Source organism: Syngnathoides biaculeatus, chromosome 20 (assembly GCF_019802595.1).
Source record: "Syngnathoides biaculeatus isolate LvHL_M chromosome 20, ASM1980259v1, whole genome shotgun sequence".
NCBI classification, from domain to species: Eukaryota; Metazoa; Chordata; class Actinopteri; order Syngnathiformes; family Syngnathidae; genus Syngnathoides; species Syngnathoides biaculeatus.
The window spans coordinates 8,346,589-8,362,831 of record NC_084659.1 but is presented as its reverse complement, the minus strand read 5'-3'; the positions used below and the strand labels follow the sequence as shown (position 1 = coordinate 8,362,831).

Here is a 16,243-nt window from a genome sequence, read left to right as displayed (position 1 = left end):
TACCGTATTTTCCGCACTGTAAGGCGCACCTAAAAGCCTTTAATTTTCTCAAAAGCCGACGGTGCGCTTTATAATCCGGTGCGCCTTATATATGGATCAATATTGAGCCTTTAGTGCAGCTCCATCTGATGGATGTATAACTTAACCTTAGCCAATCTGGTGCACCTTATAATGCAGTGCGCCTTGTATATGGAAAAAGTTTTAAAATATGCCATTCATTGGAGGTGCGCCTCATAGTGTGGAAAATACGATACCTTACCGTGCTGTCTTTGAACTCTGGTTGCGCCTAACCAATATTTTCACAGTGGCAATGAAATCATCGATTAACCCATTCATTGGATAAAATTAGATTTTGCATACATGCAGTAGTGTGCACGTGAGGTGTATGTATTAGTTTTGTCCACTTGGAGTCGCCATCCTTACGTTCTACTGTTGTATCTGTGACAGTGTCAATGTTCTGTACGGTGAGTGACGTGGGTATCAGCGAAGGATCCCTGCAAAGTTTTGCTCATGCCCTATATGTAATAAAAATGAGTTTTCTTCAATTCATAGTTGGAGCCCTGGTTTGAACCCACCTCGTACCGAGCGGCATCGCCACCTCCAGGACTGGCGAAGTACAGTAGCGCTTGGCACATCGTTAGCACAGGTCTGTGCTCTGTCATTCCAGTTTGTTTCTCTCTCTTGGCGTTTCTAATTTGTGCCCCCCTGTCCCCAGACCCGCGGACCATCTGTGGCGCCCATGGGGTTCAAACTCTTTAGGGGCATGGCTTGGAACGGATCTCCGGAGACTCGGCGGGCGGACCTCACCTGGCACACGCACACATGGACGGGCAGGCGGGGAGCTGCTGGCCTGATAGGGAAGCTGACAGAGATGATCCATGGATGGGTAAACAAACACCCACGCACTCACTGCCCCCCCCCCCAAAAAAAATAAGAAATCAAGTCATCAATATGCAAACTAACTAATTAACGTCCATCGGAGCCTCGCTGATATATAAACACAAATGTCAGCGTCAATACCGTTTACCATCTGACTGCGCATTGAAAAGCTATTTGCTATCCAAATCAATGGAATTTGGGAGTGTCACTCACGGCGAGAGAAATGAGCTATCGCATACCGCCTCGTCGTCGTCGTCGTCGCCGCCGTCGTCGTTGCTTTTCAAAGTGGGGAAGACCAGTGGAAAAAAATTTCTATTAAAATGGGCACCGCGCGTCACCATTGACTGCTCGTAAATGTCCCCACGCACTTTATAGATGGCAACCGGGCTGCATATTTTTGCAGCAATTTTGTCGGATTTCATACGAAAAGTGATTGATTGTCATGACTAGTAATGGCTCTTCATTTCAGCAATTACTTTTTCAGGTGAATTTAAAACAAAAATAGCTTTCTATTTCCATGAACTGAGTGGGAATCTATTGAGATTTCTTACAAATGTATTTAATACATTAATAATTTACATATTTTCAGTGAAAAATGCCCTTGAGTTAGATATTTTTACAAAAGATTTTAGTCTTAAATTACATATTCAGGTCCTTTTACTCTACAGTGTAGAGTTCTGGCAGCAGGCTAGAGAATTTAGTAGGATTTTGCCGAGGATAATTTTACTGAAATAGGCACAGGCATGCACTTTGGGTTCAAATCAATTATGAATTTTGTGTTTCTATTACATTAAAAAAATCATCTTACAACCTCTTACAAAAAAAAAACCAAACTAGGTCCACTTATCCTCTATAGTTAATGCAAAATGTGACTTGTGTATGTTGGAAATGTGTTAATTTCTGTTTTTTAATGAAAAATCCCCTTAGCTCCAAGGTCCTCCCAAGAATTCAATTGGATTATATCTAAAATACTTTTTAATCCTCCCCTATTGGTATTCCCCCAAAGTCGATATGGGGTTTTGATAAACATTTTACAGCACTTCATCTTTTTTGTAGGATTTTGTACACAATTGTCGAGGGGACAGGAGGGCTACTGTAACAGATGTGCGATGGACATCTGTCTTTGTGTTTGACGGCTGCAAAAGGGGCTCTCATAAAGACCCCTGGGAGGGGTGTACCTCCATTGGGAGGTGTTTGTGTGTGTGTGTGCGTGTGTGTGCGGGGGGGGTGTTCAGTGTTTAGATGAGGCATACAGCTGTGCTTAAAGGGCTTCGGTGGCTTCGTTCAAATAGGGACCCCCATGCACTTGGGGCAACGGTGGTCAAACTGCTGAGACAACGCCATGCCAGCTGGCTACAGAACGCCCGCCCCGGACCCCCACCCCCAAACCCACTCGACTCAATTAGAGGCAGTGGCTTCATCGATGTCATTCAGAATTCTCATTTGCAAGACACTTGGCGACTTTTTGCTGAGTTTTTTTTTTTTTTTTATGCACTGACATGCTCACAATTTTGTCCAAAGTTCATGCAAATATTCTCCTTATTTGTTATTTTTTTTTTTGTACCGCTAAAACCTCATAATATTTAAGTAGGTTGTTTTAAAAAGTTTATGCACATATGTAGTCGAAAACTGAGCGTAATTGTTCCTTTTTGCTCTTTTTTAATTGCACTGACAACATGACTATAATTTTATAGGATTTCATCAATGCTAAATGCAAATATTTAGTACAACATATGAATTATTTTGTAGGTTTTGTCTTTTTGCGTCCTTGTGACATATTGGGAAAATAAATGCAAATAGTGGGATTTCCATCAAATTTCCATTTACTTTTCATTTAGGTGCTCTCATGAGCACGCAATAGTTTTTCAAGTTAACACGTTGATTTAGTAGAAAGTGCGGCGATCTCTTTTTTTTCATGTAATTGATATGTACAGTACTTTGATCTACGATAATTTAATCAGATCTGAGAACAAACCTCTCGGGTCTCCTCGTTGTTTATCTTTTATGGTTTGCTGTTTGCCGCACACAAACATTAATTTCGTAGGGTCACGTGATCCCGACACCTCCACTGTCACAGAGGATGGCGACGTTATTGATTTGCTGAGCTATCTGATATGAAGATCTGCAAGACTGTTGATTTCGCCCGCTCCAAGCTAATGGCTTTGTCCATATCGATGCATTTATGGCCTTCAAATGAGTGCTGAGATGCCCTCAAAGGAGACCACCACGCAAATATTACGCGGCTCTTTAAATCAATGCGCTGTCAAGAAGATTTGGGCAGAAATGGGAGCGACCCTCAAAACAATTGTGATTTATTGTATGCATTGATTTCAGGTTCTGTCTTCTTTAGAGGTGACACTGACCTTTAACGTCCATTAAATATCGGTTATTGTTTATCTAATATCGTCCCGTGTATTCCAAAGACATCTGATACCACAGTGGTATGAAAAAAGTTGTGAATTTTAAAAAAATGCATTTTTAAATAATATTACAAATGGAAGAATAATATATTCAAATTAAGAAAATACAAATAACATGAATATAAACATAATTAAATAAATAATAATACTTAAATAAATAAATCTAATTAATAAATACAAATAAAACCTACAGAATTTGGAACCAAATCAATATAAATAATTCATAACGTACAAATATGTAAAATAAAACAAATTACCAATAAATTGGTACACAGCAACATTCCAAAATACAATGTTAAAAATAAATACGTCAAATATAAACAACCAAAAATATCTTCTAAAAATAAACAAATACTAAAAAAAAGTAACAAAATAAACACCCAAAAACTAAAAAAAACAGACAAAATAAATCAGAGGCTAGTATTTTAAAAATATAGAAATAATACTGCACCTAGGCACTTCAACACAATAAATGGTTGGGCCATTCATTGTGAGCACATGCAATGCTGCTGAGCTGCCGACGCTGCGCCTTCGACCTTTAGGTGGCGCTCTCATGCAGAGTTTCAACAGCGAGGAGTCCTCGAGAGGTTTTTGCAGGCAGAAGGGAATTGCAAAGGAGGGAGGATGGTGCAGACCCCCAAAAAGAGATTATAATCACATTTATACCAATTTAAAGGTGCTTTTACCCCTCCACCTCCGCATATTTGAAAGCAGATTACATAATGAGCCTGCATGAATACTAATTGCACTAATTCTACCCACCCTTGAAGCACTGAAATCTCATCAAAGAGCAACACACCAAAATAATGCCGATTTTAATCGCCCCCTGAAACGACGATGCTGTCTTTGTACGTAAATGTATGATCATCATCTCCCCACGTCGAAACGATTGTCTAAACTAAAGTAAACTAAAATGAATTCATATCCAAAAAAGATGCCGACACTCACGCGTGCAAAGGCGATTTATTATTTTGTTTGGGTTACTTGTGCATGCGTCGTCGTCCTCTTTAAGTGTGAAGGGCAAAAGCGGCCAACTCCGAGGCATCCCTCTTCCTCCTCCTCCTCCTCCCTTCTTCCTCGTCCTCACTCCTCCTCTTCCTCACTCTCCCACTCTGCTGCAAGCAACCCCTCAGTGTCACTTGAGCAGGAGCGGCGCACCGAGTCGCATCCCAAACTCTCCGTGCACACTAACCTCCTCCTCCTCCTCCTTCTCCTCCTCTTCCTCCCCTGCAGCCGAGAAGAGCTTCCTCAGCGGGGCATGGCAGGTGCGGCGGCCGGCTGCGAGTGCGCGCAGAGCGGCGTCTTAAGCTCCGGCTGACCGGGCGATGCTGCTCCTGCTTGGAGGTCCGTGGAAGGCTTGTGTTTTTTGTGTGCGTGTGTTTCTAGGTGCGGGTGTTTGTGTGGATTTTAAGTGGACTCGCCTCCTCTAAGGATTTAATAGAAGATTCTCTCTTTTTTTGTGTGTCTTGTGGGAGATAGGAAGAAGGAGATTGCTTTTTTTTTTGGACGTGCCTCTCTTGCATCCGCAGTGCGGCTGCGAATTGACATCTGCAGAGAGTACAGGTAAGCTGGCAGACCTGTCTCGGGCATTATGGGATGGAGGGGTGCACCTGCTTCACTACACTTTTTGGATCTAGTGATTTTTTTTTTTAAAGCATGTGATGCATATTTTATAGTCTCAGGAAGCTTTCCTAAACAAACCTATGCTTTCATATGAATTATTCTCTCTTGTGTTGGCAGTCAAGCAGCTGGTTGCGCACACTTTCTGCTTTTAATAAGGTGATTAATCATGCAAAGTTGCCTGGGAGGCGCTCAACTTGAAATGTCAAGCTCACACATGCTCAATTCAAAAGACATTGTGCTGGGAATTTGAACTAAAGCGTTGCCTGGCAGGCTAAATTCAACAAGCATTCATGTATGCTGTGATTCCCGTCATCATCTGATAGCCAATCGCAAAGTGTAGTACTACAAAACTTTTTTTTTTTGTATTTCTGTTTGGCATAGTTTAAGTCTAAGTTAAGTTTTCAGGTTTGTTGTAAGTCATTAAGTGATAGGGCATCCCAAAATGTCATTTAATTGGGTTTCTTCTCACCGTCCTCATGTAAAAAGCACATTTTAAAATTATATATATATATATATATATATATATATATATGTGTGTGTGTGGTTTTTTTTTTTTTTTTTTTTTTTTTTACTGTTGTCTAAGCAGTTGTTTAGTGTAAGTCTGTGTGTTTTCAAAGTATGGCCGGAGGGGTTGCCGCAGATCTCGGGGGGAGCCCTAGAGGGATTGATCTGACTCTAATGCAGCTGTAAAACATTCATGTGCATAACACGACATGGAATTGTTTACCGTAGATCAGCTGTCCGCAAAAAATTTTATACGGAGGATAATAATAATATATAAATACTGAGCGCTCTAAATACCATCATCATGATCAACTTTTAAAATTTGTATTATTGCAAGGCACCAATATTTTTCAAAATTTGAACGGTAAAACCCAACCTGAATACAGGAACACTGTACTAAAAAGGTAAATACAACAGAACTAGACTTGAGCAATGATTCTTTTATGTACCACTAGGGGTGCTATTAGCACATTTGGAGAATCGCTAGAGGTTACAAGCGACATTAATTCAGTGCAAGAAAAATGTTATACAGCCATATAAGGAGATAACCACTTAATGGTTATCATTACATACTGTACACCAATCAGGTTTGATTGACAATGATTTTCATCCACACATAAAATATAAGGATGCTATTTTCATTTGGCCGTGCGTTGTTTTTTGTGTTTTTTATGTCCACAGGGATGACCCATTAGTGCGCTTTATGGTCCCCGGTGAGGGAAGAAGGGTAAACATTTTAGTCCCCGAGGAGGAGTTTGATAATCCTATCTGGTCCCGGGCCGCCCACTAGCCTTTGTAGGCAAGTCACTTTGACATATGACCTCCTCCCGTCCGTCATCCGCGGTCGTACGGTGACAAGGGAGCGCGGCCTTGTCAATACTGAGCCTCACCGATGCTTAATCTTGGCCGGCAACCTTGCCGGATGACGTTTGGTGGAGCTGGGAAGGCTCGGTGGAAGCGCGCCCGAGCGTGTGCGTGAATGAAGCGTGCGCGCGCGAGGAGGCTGAGATGAACACGCCGGTGGTGAATGATGAGACGGTGCGGCGGACATGAATAGGGCTGTTTTTTTTTTCGGTGGCTCTGACTCACACATTTAAGGTTTGAAAAAATAATTTTTCTTTGCTGTGCCTTTTTCAGACATGACTTTTTTTCAGTTTCTTCTTGGCCAGCCCTAAGGTTTGGAGTACCACCTGTTGCTTTGGCACAAGTTTTCATGAGGATAAACACTATAAGGATTTTATTTTTTTTGTTCAAAAACCACTGAAGAAATAAATATTGAGCATTTTATTTTGACAGCAACGGGAAAGGAAAATCCTAAAAAATTTTTTAATGATGAGCAAAAATGGGATAAATTAATAATAAAAATGAAAAATAAAACAAGGAAAATAAAATGAAATATTTAATTTGACTATTTACAAAAATCTAATTAATTATTTTTTTTAATTAACTTTGCTGTGCTTTAAATGGTTTGGCTTGCAGCCAAATCATTTTAAAGCACCATTATTCTCTTGTCTGTTACCTTCATGTGCACTGCATCATGTTTGCAGTTGCCACTTCATTCCAAGAACAAGCATCTCAATTGCTCACAAGTAAGACTTTCAGCTTCAGCATATGCTAATGTGTCGGGACTTCATATTGATCCCTGAGGCTCCCCGAACAGTTGTGGAGATCAATGCTTTGTACACACGTCTTCCTTCTCATGTGATAGCACCTCACTCTAAAGAGAAACTCTTGAAAAAAGAAAAAGATTACTTTACGTGACCAATGAGGCAGGAAAGATATGACAGATGTGAATCAGGCAGATGGCAGCGAGCGTTTATAACCATTTTTTTCATCAGGAGGTTGATAAAGATCAGAGGTCAAGTAGGTCGTTATGTTCATCAAACTATAATTGAGATTACAGCATGGTCAAAAAGGGCTAATATACTGTACATGTAGTTATTGTCTTTGGGCTGATAATTTGTGCTCCCCACTCAGCCCAGAATGTATGACAGCACAGCGGCATTATGTTTTGGGGTTGTTACATGAGATATTAAACGAGGTTTACCCTGGGGTTTGCATGTTTTCACGGTGACATATCCCTTCTTCTCTTTCGATAATTTCTTGATTTTTTTCCTCATGCTTTTGTTGACAGGATTTGGAAATGTGTGTGAATGCATATATTGACTCCAAGCCAGCCCCAGCACTCCCCCGCCAAGTGCCGGGGAGAAGTTTGTAGCTTTCCCGGAATGATATGTTTTCATTGCTCGTTCTCTCTTGGCCCAGACTGCCTCGGTTTGATTGCTGTGCTGATGCGCCCTAAAGTATTTTTCTACATTTTAAATGTTGAATTACTCTTAAGGCCGCTTGTTTACTCACACGTGACAGCAGCAGCAGCGGCAGACTCATACATTTATATATATTAGTGGTGAGTGTGAGTCACATTTTTAGTGTATGTAGAGGGTAATTTACTCAGCCTCGATTTGTGACACACAACATTCTTTACGTGTCCCCATGGCAACCTGCTTTGCCAACTCCAAACTTCTCGGAAATTGTCCTTGGCCGGCTAAAGAGAAATGATGAGTGGACGCGTTAATGTTGGATGGCAGCAATGGAAATGCACAAATGATAAATGATGAGTGCGACAAAGTGCAACTTTTCCATATAACTTATTAGTCGTCATCGTTTAAATGTTGGAATTTTACAAAAAAAAACCCAGAACAAATCTGTAAGATTACTAGAAGAAATTAAATAGTTGTAAATAAACACAAAAAAGTAGTTAAAATTTGTACACTTATGAGAGAAAGTACCTAAACCACTTTTCCAGTGGAAACTAGCATAAAATTAAATTTTATAAAAATAAGTTTTAATTTGACAAGAAGCTCCCAAATTTTCAAGAAAAAAAGTCATAGTGTTACAAATTTTTTAGTGCAATTTTAATATTTTGACTATTACCAAATGTATCTTTTTCCCCCTCAAAATATTATAGTTTTATTCTTTTAATATCACTTTTTTCTTGCTATTTCCACTCATTACATTTCATTCTCGTAGCATTCTGACCAGTCTTGTAGTATCTTGTTTTTTCTTTGCATAGTGGCCCTTATACTCATTCAAAACATGTTTTTGCAGCATTTTTCTTTTCAGTTCACAGGGAAGTGAAAATAATGTGAAATGAGTCATGTGATCTCATCCTAAAATGACACTAAATTGTCACTTTTAGCCACTGTAAGTTACTGTAAGTTAAATGGTTTTTTTTTTCAGTATAGTGCCCCTGTAATGCAGTAATGCGTGACCTTTAGTATTACGTCACGCATTGAAATGACTTTCCTCCTCCTCCCCCCCCCCCCCAACTGGCAGATATGTAACTCTCAACTCCTGAATGAGCTTTTCAGCCTTTTCCTCCCCTTCCTTTGTGTCCATCTGTTTTGCATTGTCACGCCGCTAGTTCATCCAGCGGAGCTTTGCTCTTGTCGTTCCGGGGGCCCCGACGGCAAATCTGGCAGGCGTGCTTGCTGACTATATGTTTGTAAGAGCATCGCCTCGTCTCTGCGGGGCAAAAGCAGCAACGAGGGGGTAGAGCTCAGTGGAAAATCAGGGCCTAGAAACACGGGCCGTGACCGCGTGTGAAGCAACGAGAGTAGCGGGCGGCGAAGGCGAAGGAGAACAATTTGCATCCTCTCGGTCTGAGCTGCGAAGGACGACAGGCTGGCGGGCGGGCAGGCTGGCTCGGAGAAAGCTTGTCTGATGTGTTTATGCCACGGGCTTTTGAGGGCTGCGGTTGCACACGCGGCGAGAACATCTGAAGGGAGACAAACAAGCGGGAAGGCGAGGCAAAAGGCCCAGTAATGGAGTGTAAACCTGCTTCCACTCACTTGAAACGCCTCCCAGCGCTGGGAAACCACTTTAGAGGAAATGTATCAATCAAAACTCTTACTAATAAGTCCTTGCAATTAACATGGGGCCCTTTACAAATCACGCTTAACTGTCGCTTTCCTGCCCTACTGTTTATTTGAAACCCACAGGCTTGTAAACACAACCAGAAATATAGCTCCATATATTTTGGAGTGGAGGATAATCCAGTCCTGACAAGATGCAGTATGAATTAAAAACAACCACGCGTCAGACTTAACTTCTGCTCTTCATGCTACCGAAATGATTCTTAGGGAAAACCCACCTGTTAATTCCTACATGTCCCTCTAAATATATATTTTAAAATAATAGCATTAATAATGTTGACAAAATGAATTGTAATGTTGCCTTGTGACAAGAGCTGTCGTTCAGGATGTTTTTTTTTTTTTTTTTTTTTTTACGTTTTGCTTTGACTTGAGAGCAAAATTGAGATAATGCAATGAACTCAACTCACTTGACAACAAGCAGGCTATTGCAGAAGTTCTTCAATAAAAAGGCGGACATTTATTTATTAAGTTCACAGTCAAACTAAACGTTAAACGGACGTAGCCTTGCTTCGTACAGTTTAGTGTAATGCTAACAAACAATGCAAAAAAACCACAGACGGGCTAATTTATAACTGAATTGTAATGAGCAAACATATAATCCTCGATGAAAAACATAAATAAGCCACTGTAACATTATGCAAAGTTCAGTGATTCTTTTTGTCGTACTAGTACTACACTTCGAGAATCACTGGACTAAGATCTCATGTTGCCTTCACTGACTTCGTCTGCCAAATGTGATACACATTCGGGGCTATGTGAAACAAAACGTGATCGTGGTTAACATACCGAAGGACTTTGAAGATCCTTTTGACACGTCTTGACTCAGATGCACTGATATTTTTCCACGTTTGCAAATCAGTGCAGGTGGTCTGTAGATACGCCGCCTCCATTGGGACATCCTGAAGCGGAAATAAATGTATTTGAGTGTGATAGTAGGCCACATTTGGGTCAGTTAAATATGGGTGAGCAACAAAACAACTCTTCCTTGCATCCAGATGTACATCTTTAAGACTCTTTCTTATATCGCCCCCGGATTATGAGAATGGAGGCCCTAATCCGGACGCTGCCTGCCGTCCAGATGTGCGTGAATAAGATTGACTGGAATCATGTTTTTGTCCAATAGTTGGCAGCAGACTCTCTGGCTAAAGTCACATTTGGGTGTGGTGGGCGGGTGGACGAATTAAATGTTTCAGTCTAATCACCAGCACAAAGCCTTGTAAATTATCAAGTGTTTTGTGGCTAAGCGGTTAATCCTGGAGGTCAAGTCTCTTCGGGAGCATAGATTAGGAGTCAGATAGGTCACTAGCAAAGGGAGACTGACAAAAAGGAAGAAAGTGCTGTTGTTGTTGTTGCAGTTCACCTCTGCTTAAAGTGAGTTCAGGGACATTTAGAATTGTTCACATCTCAATTGAAATGTTGAACATCAAGTTTTATGACATACAGTAGTTCCGTACAGCAATGTGCTGACTTTGCTCATTGGCACCGAGCCCTATCTCTGAGCAGAAGAGTAGGGAGAGGGAGAGGGATATAGAGGTGAAGTGGCAGAAAAACAGGCCAAAATCTTGAAGTCAGGACTTGCATGTGATTTAATCAAATTCAAGCACATAGAAGTAATTGTTAAGTGTAGAGAAGTAGCTGCTGAAATTACCTTCAAATTCGGATGGGAGCTCACTTCTGCGTTCTATCCAAACATGCCTCAACATGGAGCACAGCGATCCGATTCCGCGCACACTTTTCCTCAGGCTTCCTAAGTGTGTGTCAGCACTTCTGCGCGCTGTCCTATTGGACGCAGCGGCGTGTCGTGGCAGGCCACTTTCAAAAGCCGTGATTCACCACGCCAATAATCGTCTGGCCACGTTCCATTAAACTGTTTCGGGGTTTCTCACGCATGGTCTTGGGCATGGCCCTGCTCGCAGCCAGCCGTGATTACTCTTATTATTTACACAGGGACTCATTTTTAGCCCGCCGCCCAAAAATAAAATCCTCTCCCATTTTGATTGTGTCGGTAATTTTGGTCTTCATTTATACTAGTAATGCACTCACAGGACACTCTATTAGTTGTATTAATAGTAGAAATGTCATACATTGTTCCTAATGACTTTTTTTTTTTTTTTTTTGCTTGTCATTCTACAATTGAAATTGTGATAACAGCTACACATTTTTGAAGGAAGGTATTTATATAACAGTATGTTTTTTGTACAAAAGGGATTTGCATACTTTTGGATATTATTACTTCAGGCCTGTGTCTTTTATTGTGGCTAGTGTGTGATGAGTGGGAAGTAAACCCCAAGTCTTTATTGGCGACAAAATTCAAAACAGATTTTCAGTGTGGGTGCATTTGTGGGGAGCTGGAAGCAAGAGAGAGAGAGCGCGACTGTGGACGAGTGTCTAGATGGAGGAACACAGGGAAGACGTGTCGGGACTGGAGATGATGCCAGTCTGCAGCTGATGGAGTCCAGAGCTGATTTGTCTGCTCAGGTCCGCATCCCTCGCATCCCCCTCGTCCGCCCGCTAGCATGTGGCGTCTGGGAATTAGACAAGTGAAAAAGGGAGGAACGGCTGCTTAAGGCTTTGAATTAGCTCCTGGAATAGAAAGAATAGAGGGGAAAAAAGCAGTGTGGCCTTTTAAACATTTGAGAGTAATTCTTGGCTTTGGTCGGTTTAATTTCAGCAGACTAGTTGTGTCTTGCTGATTGGAAGCAAGTGTGTGGCACTTGGATGGATGACGGAGAGGCTATCTTAACATGGAAAAGATGATTAGATACAGAGAATTATGAAACAGTGGTTTTTGGAAAACATTATTTTTTCAGGATTCAACAATATCTTGAACGGTCATCACGGTGGAGTTCGTGTAAGTAGTCCATTCCTGAATGGGTGCTAATAAGTGAAGGAGGGGCAAAATATTGCGCAGATGGTGAGAAGATGGGCAGATGTCGTCTAAAATCCAGAGGGGTCCGCCGTTGGATCGTTGCCTGTCTGCCTGCACTTCCTTCTTTAAACATTCCAGGAATGGAAATCAGAGGGTTTGGAAAATGGTTGGCGAGGAAATGTGTGATGCCGAAGTTGTTTAGAATCCTAATCTTTAGTTTAATGCATAGATAAGAAAGGAGACTTTGTTCCTGTCCCATTTGCCCTTTACCCAAGATGATTTTTGCCAATTGCACGAGGCAGATGATAACTACCTGTTCACGTATGTATATCTGGCTTCGCCAAAGGAAAAATAGGCACACTTGGTCAAGGAAACGTAAACAAATGGTCATCCTTGCTGTCATTTAGATTCTAGCATCGTTTTAGAATTTCTGTTCATCTTGTTGATATCTGTGTTGGATTAGACCCTCCCCACTCACCGATCCAGCGTGGGTATCCGGTGACAGTAATCCACGCCGCTAATCCGCATCTCGATGGAAACACCCAAGGACGTTGTGGTTCCATCCTCGCCGCCCTTACTCTTCTCCTCCTCTGTTGCTACTGTCTTCCTGAGAGAAATAAGTGTGCCATCTGTTCAGTGTATTAGTTTAGCCATGTGTCAGGCCTGATCGCTCAATCTTTATTTATTTCTCCGTGTGGATGGAAGGGTAGCTAGTGGGATTACTTCAAGGGTGCAGCTTCATTTCATTGTTCATGATGACTATTAATCATCATCTGAAGTTGATTTTGAAGTCCAGGTTGGAGTTAGTCACGAAATCAGGCCTTGGTGGCATTCCAAGATCCATTCAGAAGGAAAACAAGCATCAAATCAACACAAGCTGTGTCCAGGTTGTTCCAGCAATAGGTGATCACGAGTTGCCGTGTATCATCGACACGATCAAGTTATCGTTTTGCTGCTGCTTTAAACTGGTCGAGTTTTGTCATATTAATTAGGGTTGTCATCAGATTACTTGTGACAATGATACAAAAATCAGGTTTTCTTTACACGTAACCGTTTCCATTTGTAATTACTCTCCTTTCTCGCCCATGTGCTCTTAACCCCTTTCAGTTGTTGTTGTTTTAAACCGGTTTATGAAAGATTTTACATTTGCCTGTCTTCATCATATTTTTTGACACATAAGCGCTTGTTTTTGAACAGAAATAGATTAAATTGTCAAGCTCTTGCATTTGAGCGCCGTCGCTTCCAAATTGTCACATCTCGCCCCGATACTCCATTCAACATCATCATCGCTAAAGCTAAAAGGGGCTTCTGACAGATCCATAAAAGATTTTTTAAATGCTCTTGGAAAGGGGCCAATTTGGGCGAGTTGATCTTTGATTTCTGCAAATGACTACTAGCGATCTATTTTGTGAGGCACAGACGAGAATTAAATTTCGAGATCAGTCAGTTTTGTGCTAAATGTCACTTTTTGTATGAAATCGATTTCCTTAGCTCGAGTTGGGTGTACAACCAAACAAAAACATCACATCTACACTTGACCTTGCGATGAGGTGAAAGTGCAACCACGACACCTCTCCTGACGTCTCGCACCTTAATCGTTTCTTCCTCCCCCTTTGTTTGCTCTTCTATTCATAGCAAATGCTTTGAGATTGGGAGGGAGGGAGCGTTTTGTTATGACCGTGGCCTCTTGGGAAAGGAGAGGCAGCACCGGTGCGGCTCCTTGCTTCGGATTATTGTGCAGCGCTTCTCTTCATTTAGAGAGAAACACGGCGGCCTCGATTGGCGAAAGTCACTCGACATTTACGTCCTTTGTCGACGTGCAAAAAACATCAACAGTGCCAACATTACCTTCATTGCACGTTACACGAGTGGCGTGTGTAACTGAAGCTCAAGTGCGGAAACTGCAACTGATTAACACGTAGAGTGGCGCCTAAGTCCCCTCTAGTCACCAGTAGCCATGCTATTACCTTGCTACCCAATTCTACGAAGCAATGCTTGGTAAAATTACTCAGCTTTTTATCCAGAACGCAAAACCTAGGCTGCTCAGGTTGATTATACTTGCCAGGATTTCCCAAAACCGATAGCCAACTTCCCACCAGGGACACCTAACAAGCAAGTGACACCACCAAGGGAGAGCCTTGTTTACAGGATGTGCTGTCATTTCCTTGGTTAAACTTCTAATCTCATTCCGAGTTGCTTCATGCAGAACATCATTTGGAGTGACCACATGACAAATCGGAAAACGTATTTCTGCAAGCACCAGCATTTTCCTTCCTTAATTATTGTTTGCCTTTGTGCTAGTTTGTAAAAGACAAAGCGAAGACGCTGCGCAGTGTGCAGAGTCAGCAGGTGATGTGCCCTGTTGGGAGACAGCAGAGAAATCGCCAAAGGTTGCAAATTGCTACTCTGAGGGGAGAATCAATTAGGTGCATGGAGGCGAGAAAGTGGCACACAGAGGTCCGTGCACAGTCGTGTTGATAACCTCCTTTGAGACGACTCCTTATGTTTTTCGCTTGATCCATACATTGATTCTTTTCGCAAAATTTTTCTCATCATTTTCTTGTTCCCTTCTAGGTGCAGAATGCCCTTCATCTCGGAAGAGCCTTGATCCTGATTGACCGTCAGTAGTGGTCTTTTGTCTCCTTCCCATTCCTTGCAGCCCCCCTCGGCTTCCCCACAGCCATGACGTCCCATGCCAGGATACGGACCTGCTTTTTTCTATGCCACTTCCTCTCAGCATTGGGGCCGCTCGTAATGTCAAAGATGGCCGTACGAGCGCCACAGTCTCACGGCTCCGGTTCCCAAGTTCTCACGGCATCTGTCGAGGAGAAAGAGTATGCGTCGTTTCGCGCAGAAAATCCTGAATGGACATTCAACCATTTGGCGGTGGACTATCGCAATGGCAACATTTACTTAGGAGCTGTCAATCGCATCTATAAACTGTCACCAGGCTTGGAGTTGCAGGTCTCTCACGAAACCGGCCCAGACGAGGACAACCGCAAGTGCTACCCACCGCGGATCGTGCAGCCTTGTAGTGAGCCACTCACGCTCACCAACAATGTCAACAAGATGCTACTGATGGACTACCGAGAAAACCGCCTGCTGGCGTGCGGCAGCCTCTACCAGGGCATCTGCAAACTCCTGCGCCTGGATGACCTCTTCAAGCTTGGAGAGCCTTTCCATAAAAAGGAACACTACCTCTCTGGTGTCAATGAGAGCGGGTCCGTGTTTGGCGTCATTGTTTCCTACGGCAACGCCTCCCCGGACATGCTGTTTGTCGCCACTGCGGTGGACGGCAAGCCGGAGTACTTCCCCACCATCTCCAGTCGCAAGTTGGCCAGGAACTCTGAGGAGGATGGGATGTTTGCCTACGTCTTCCACGATGAGTTTGTGGCCTCAATGATTAAGATCCCCTCAGACACTTTCACTGTCATACCAGACTTTGACATTTATTACATTTATGGCTTTGCCAGTGGAAGCTTTGTCTACTTCCTTACGTTGCAGCCAGAAATGGGGGGCGGCCCTACCACCGGGTCCTCTTCCGCGGGGCGAGAACAGGTTTACACCTCGAAGATAGTCCGCCTATGTAAAGCAGACACCGCCTTCAACTCGTACGTGGAGGTGCCTATCGGATGCGTCAGTGGCAATGTGGAGTACCGACTGCTGGAGGCGGCCTACCTGTCTAAAGCGGGCGCCAACTTGGCACGCTCACTGGACGTCGCGCCGGACGACGACGTCCTGTTTGCCGTCTTCTCCAAGGGCCAGAAGAGACGTCCTCAGCAGGAGTCCCTGGACTCGGCACTGTGTGTCTTCTCCCTGCGCAAAATCAATGAGAGGATCAAGGACAGGCTGCAGTCGTGCTACAAGGGCGAGGGCACGCTCGACCTAGCCTGGCTCAAGGTCAAAGATATCCCCTGCAGCAGTGCGGTGAGTACCAATTTGACATATTGTTGCTTACTGATTGTTTATTTGAGGCGGCCACAGGTAAGTGTTTCTCAAAGACATTGATGCAG

The 16,243-nt window shown here is 42.8% G+C and overlaps 1 protein-coding gene across 2 annotated transcripts in view; it reads left to right on the top strand.

Moving 5' to 3' along the window:
- The first annotated feature begins 751 nt into the window (after window positions 1-751).
- plxna4 (plexin A4) overlaps window positions 752-16,243 on the top strand; it is a 117,232-nt gene continuing 101,740 nt past the window's right edge. The window contains exons 1-4 of one of the 2 annotated variants that reach the window (XM_061806458.1): window positions 752-886; window positions 4,533-4,643; window positions 4,779-4,862; window positions 14,805-16,157. In XM_061806458.1, the coding sequence (XP_061662442.1) occupies window positions 14,913-16,157 (1,245 nt within the window). In that variant the 5' untranslated portion in view covers window positions 752-886; window positions 4,533-4,643; window positions 4,779-4,862; window positions 14,805-14,912. Of the gene's footprint in view, window positions 887-4,532; window positions 4,644-4,778; window positions 4,863-14,584; window positions 14,688-14,804; window positions 16,158-16,243 lie in introns of those variants that run through there. The other variant, XM_061806459.1, reaches the window with a different exon arrangement.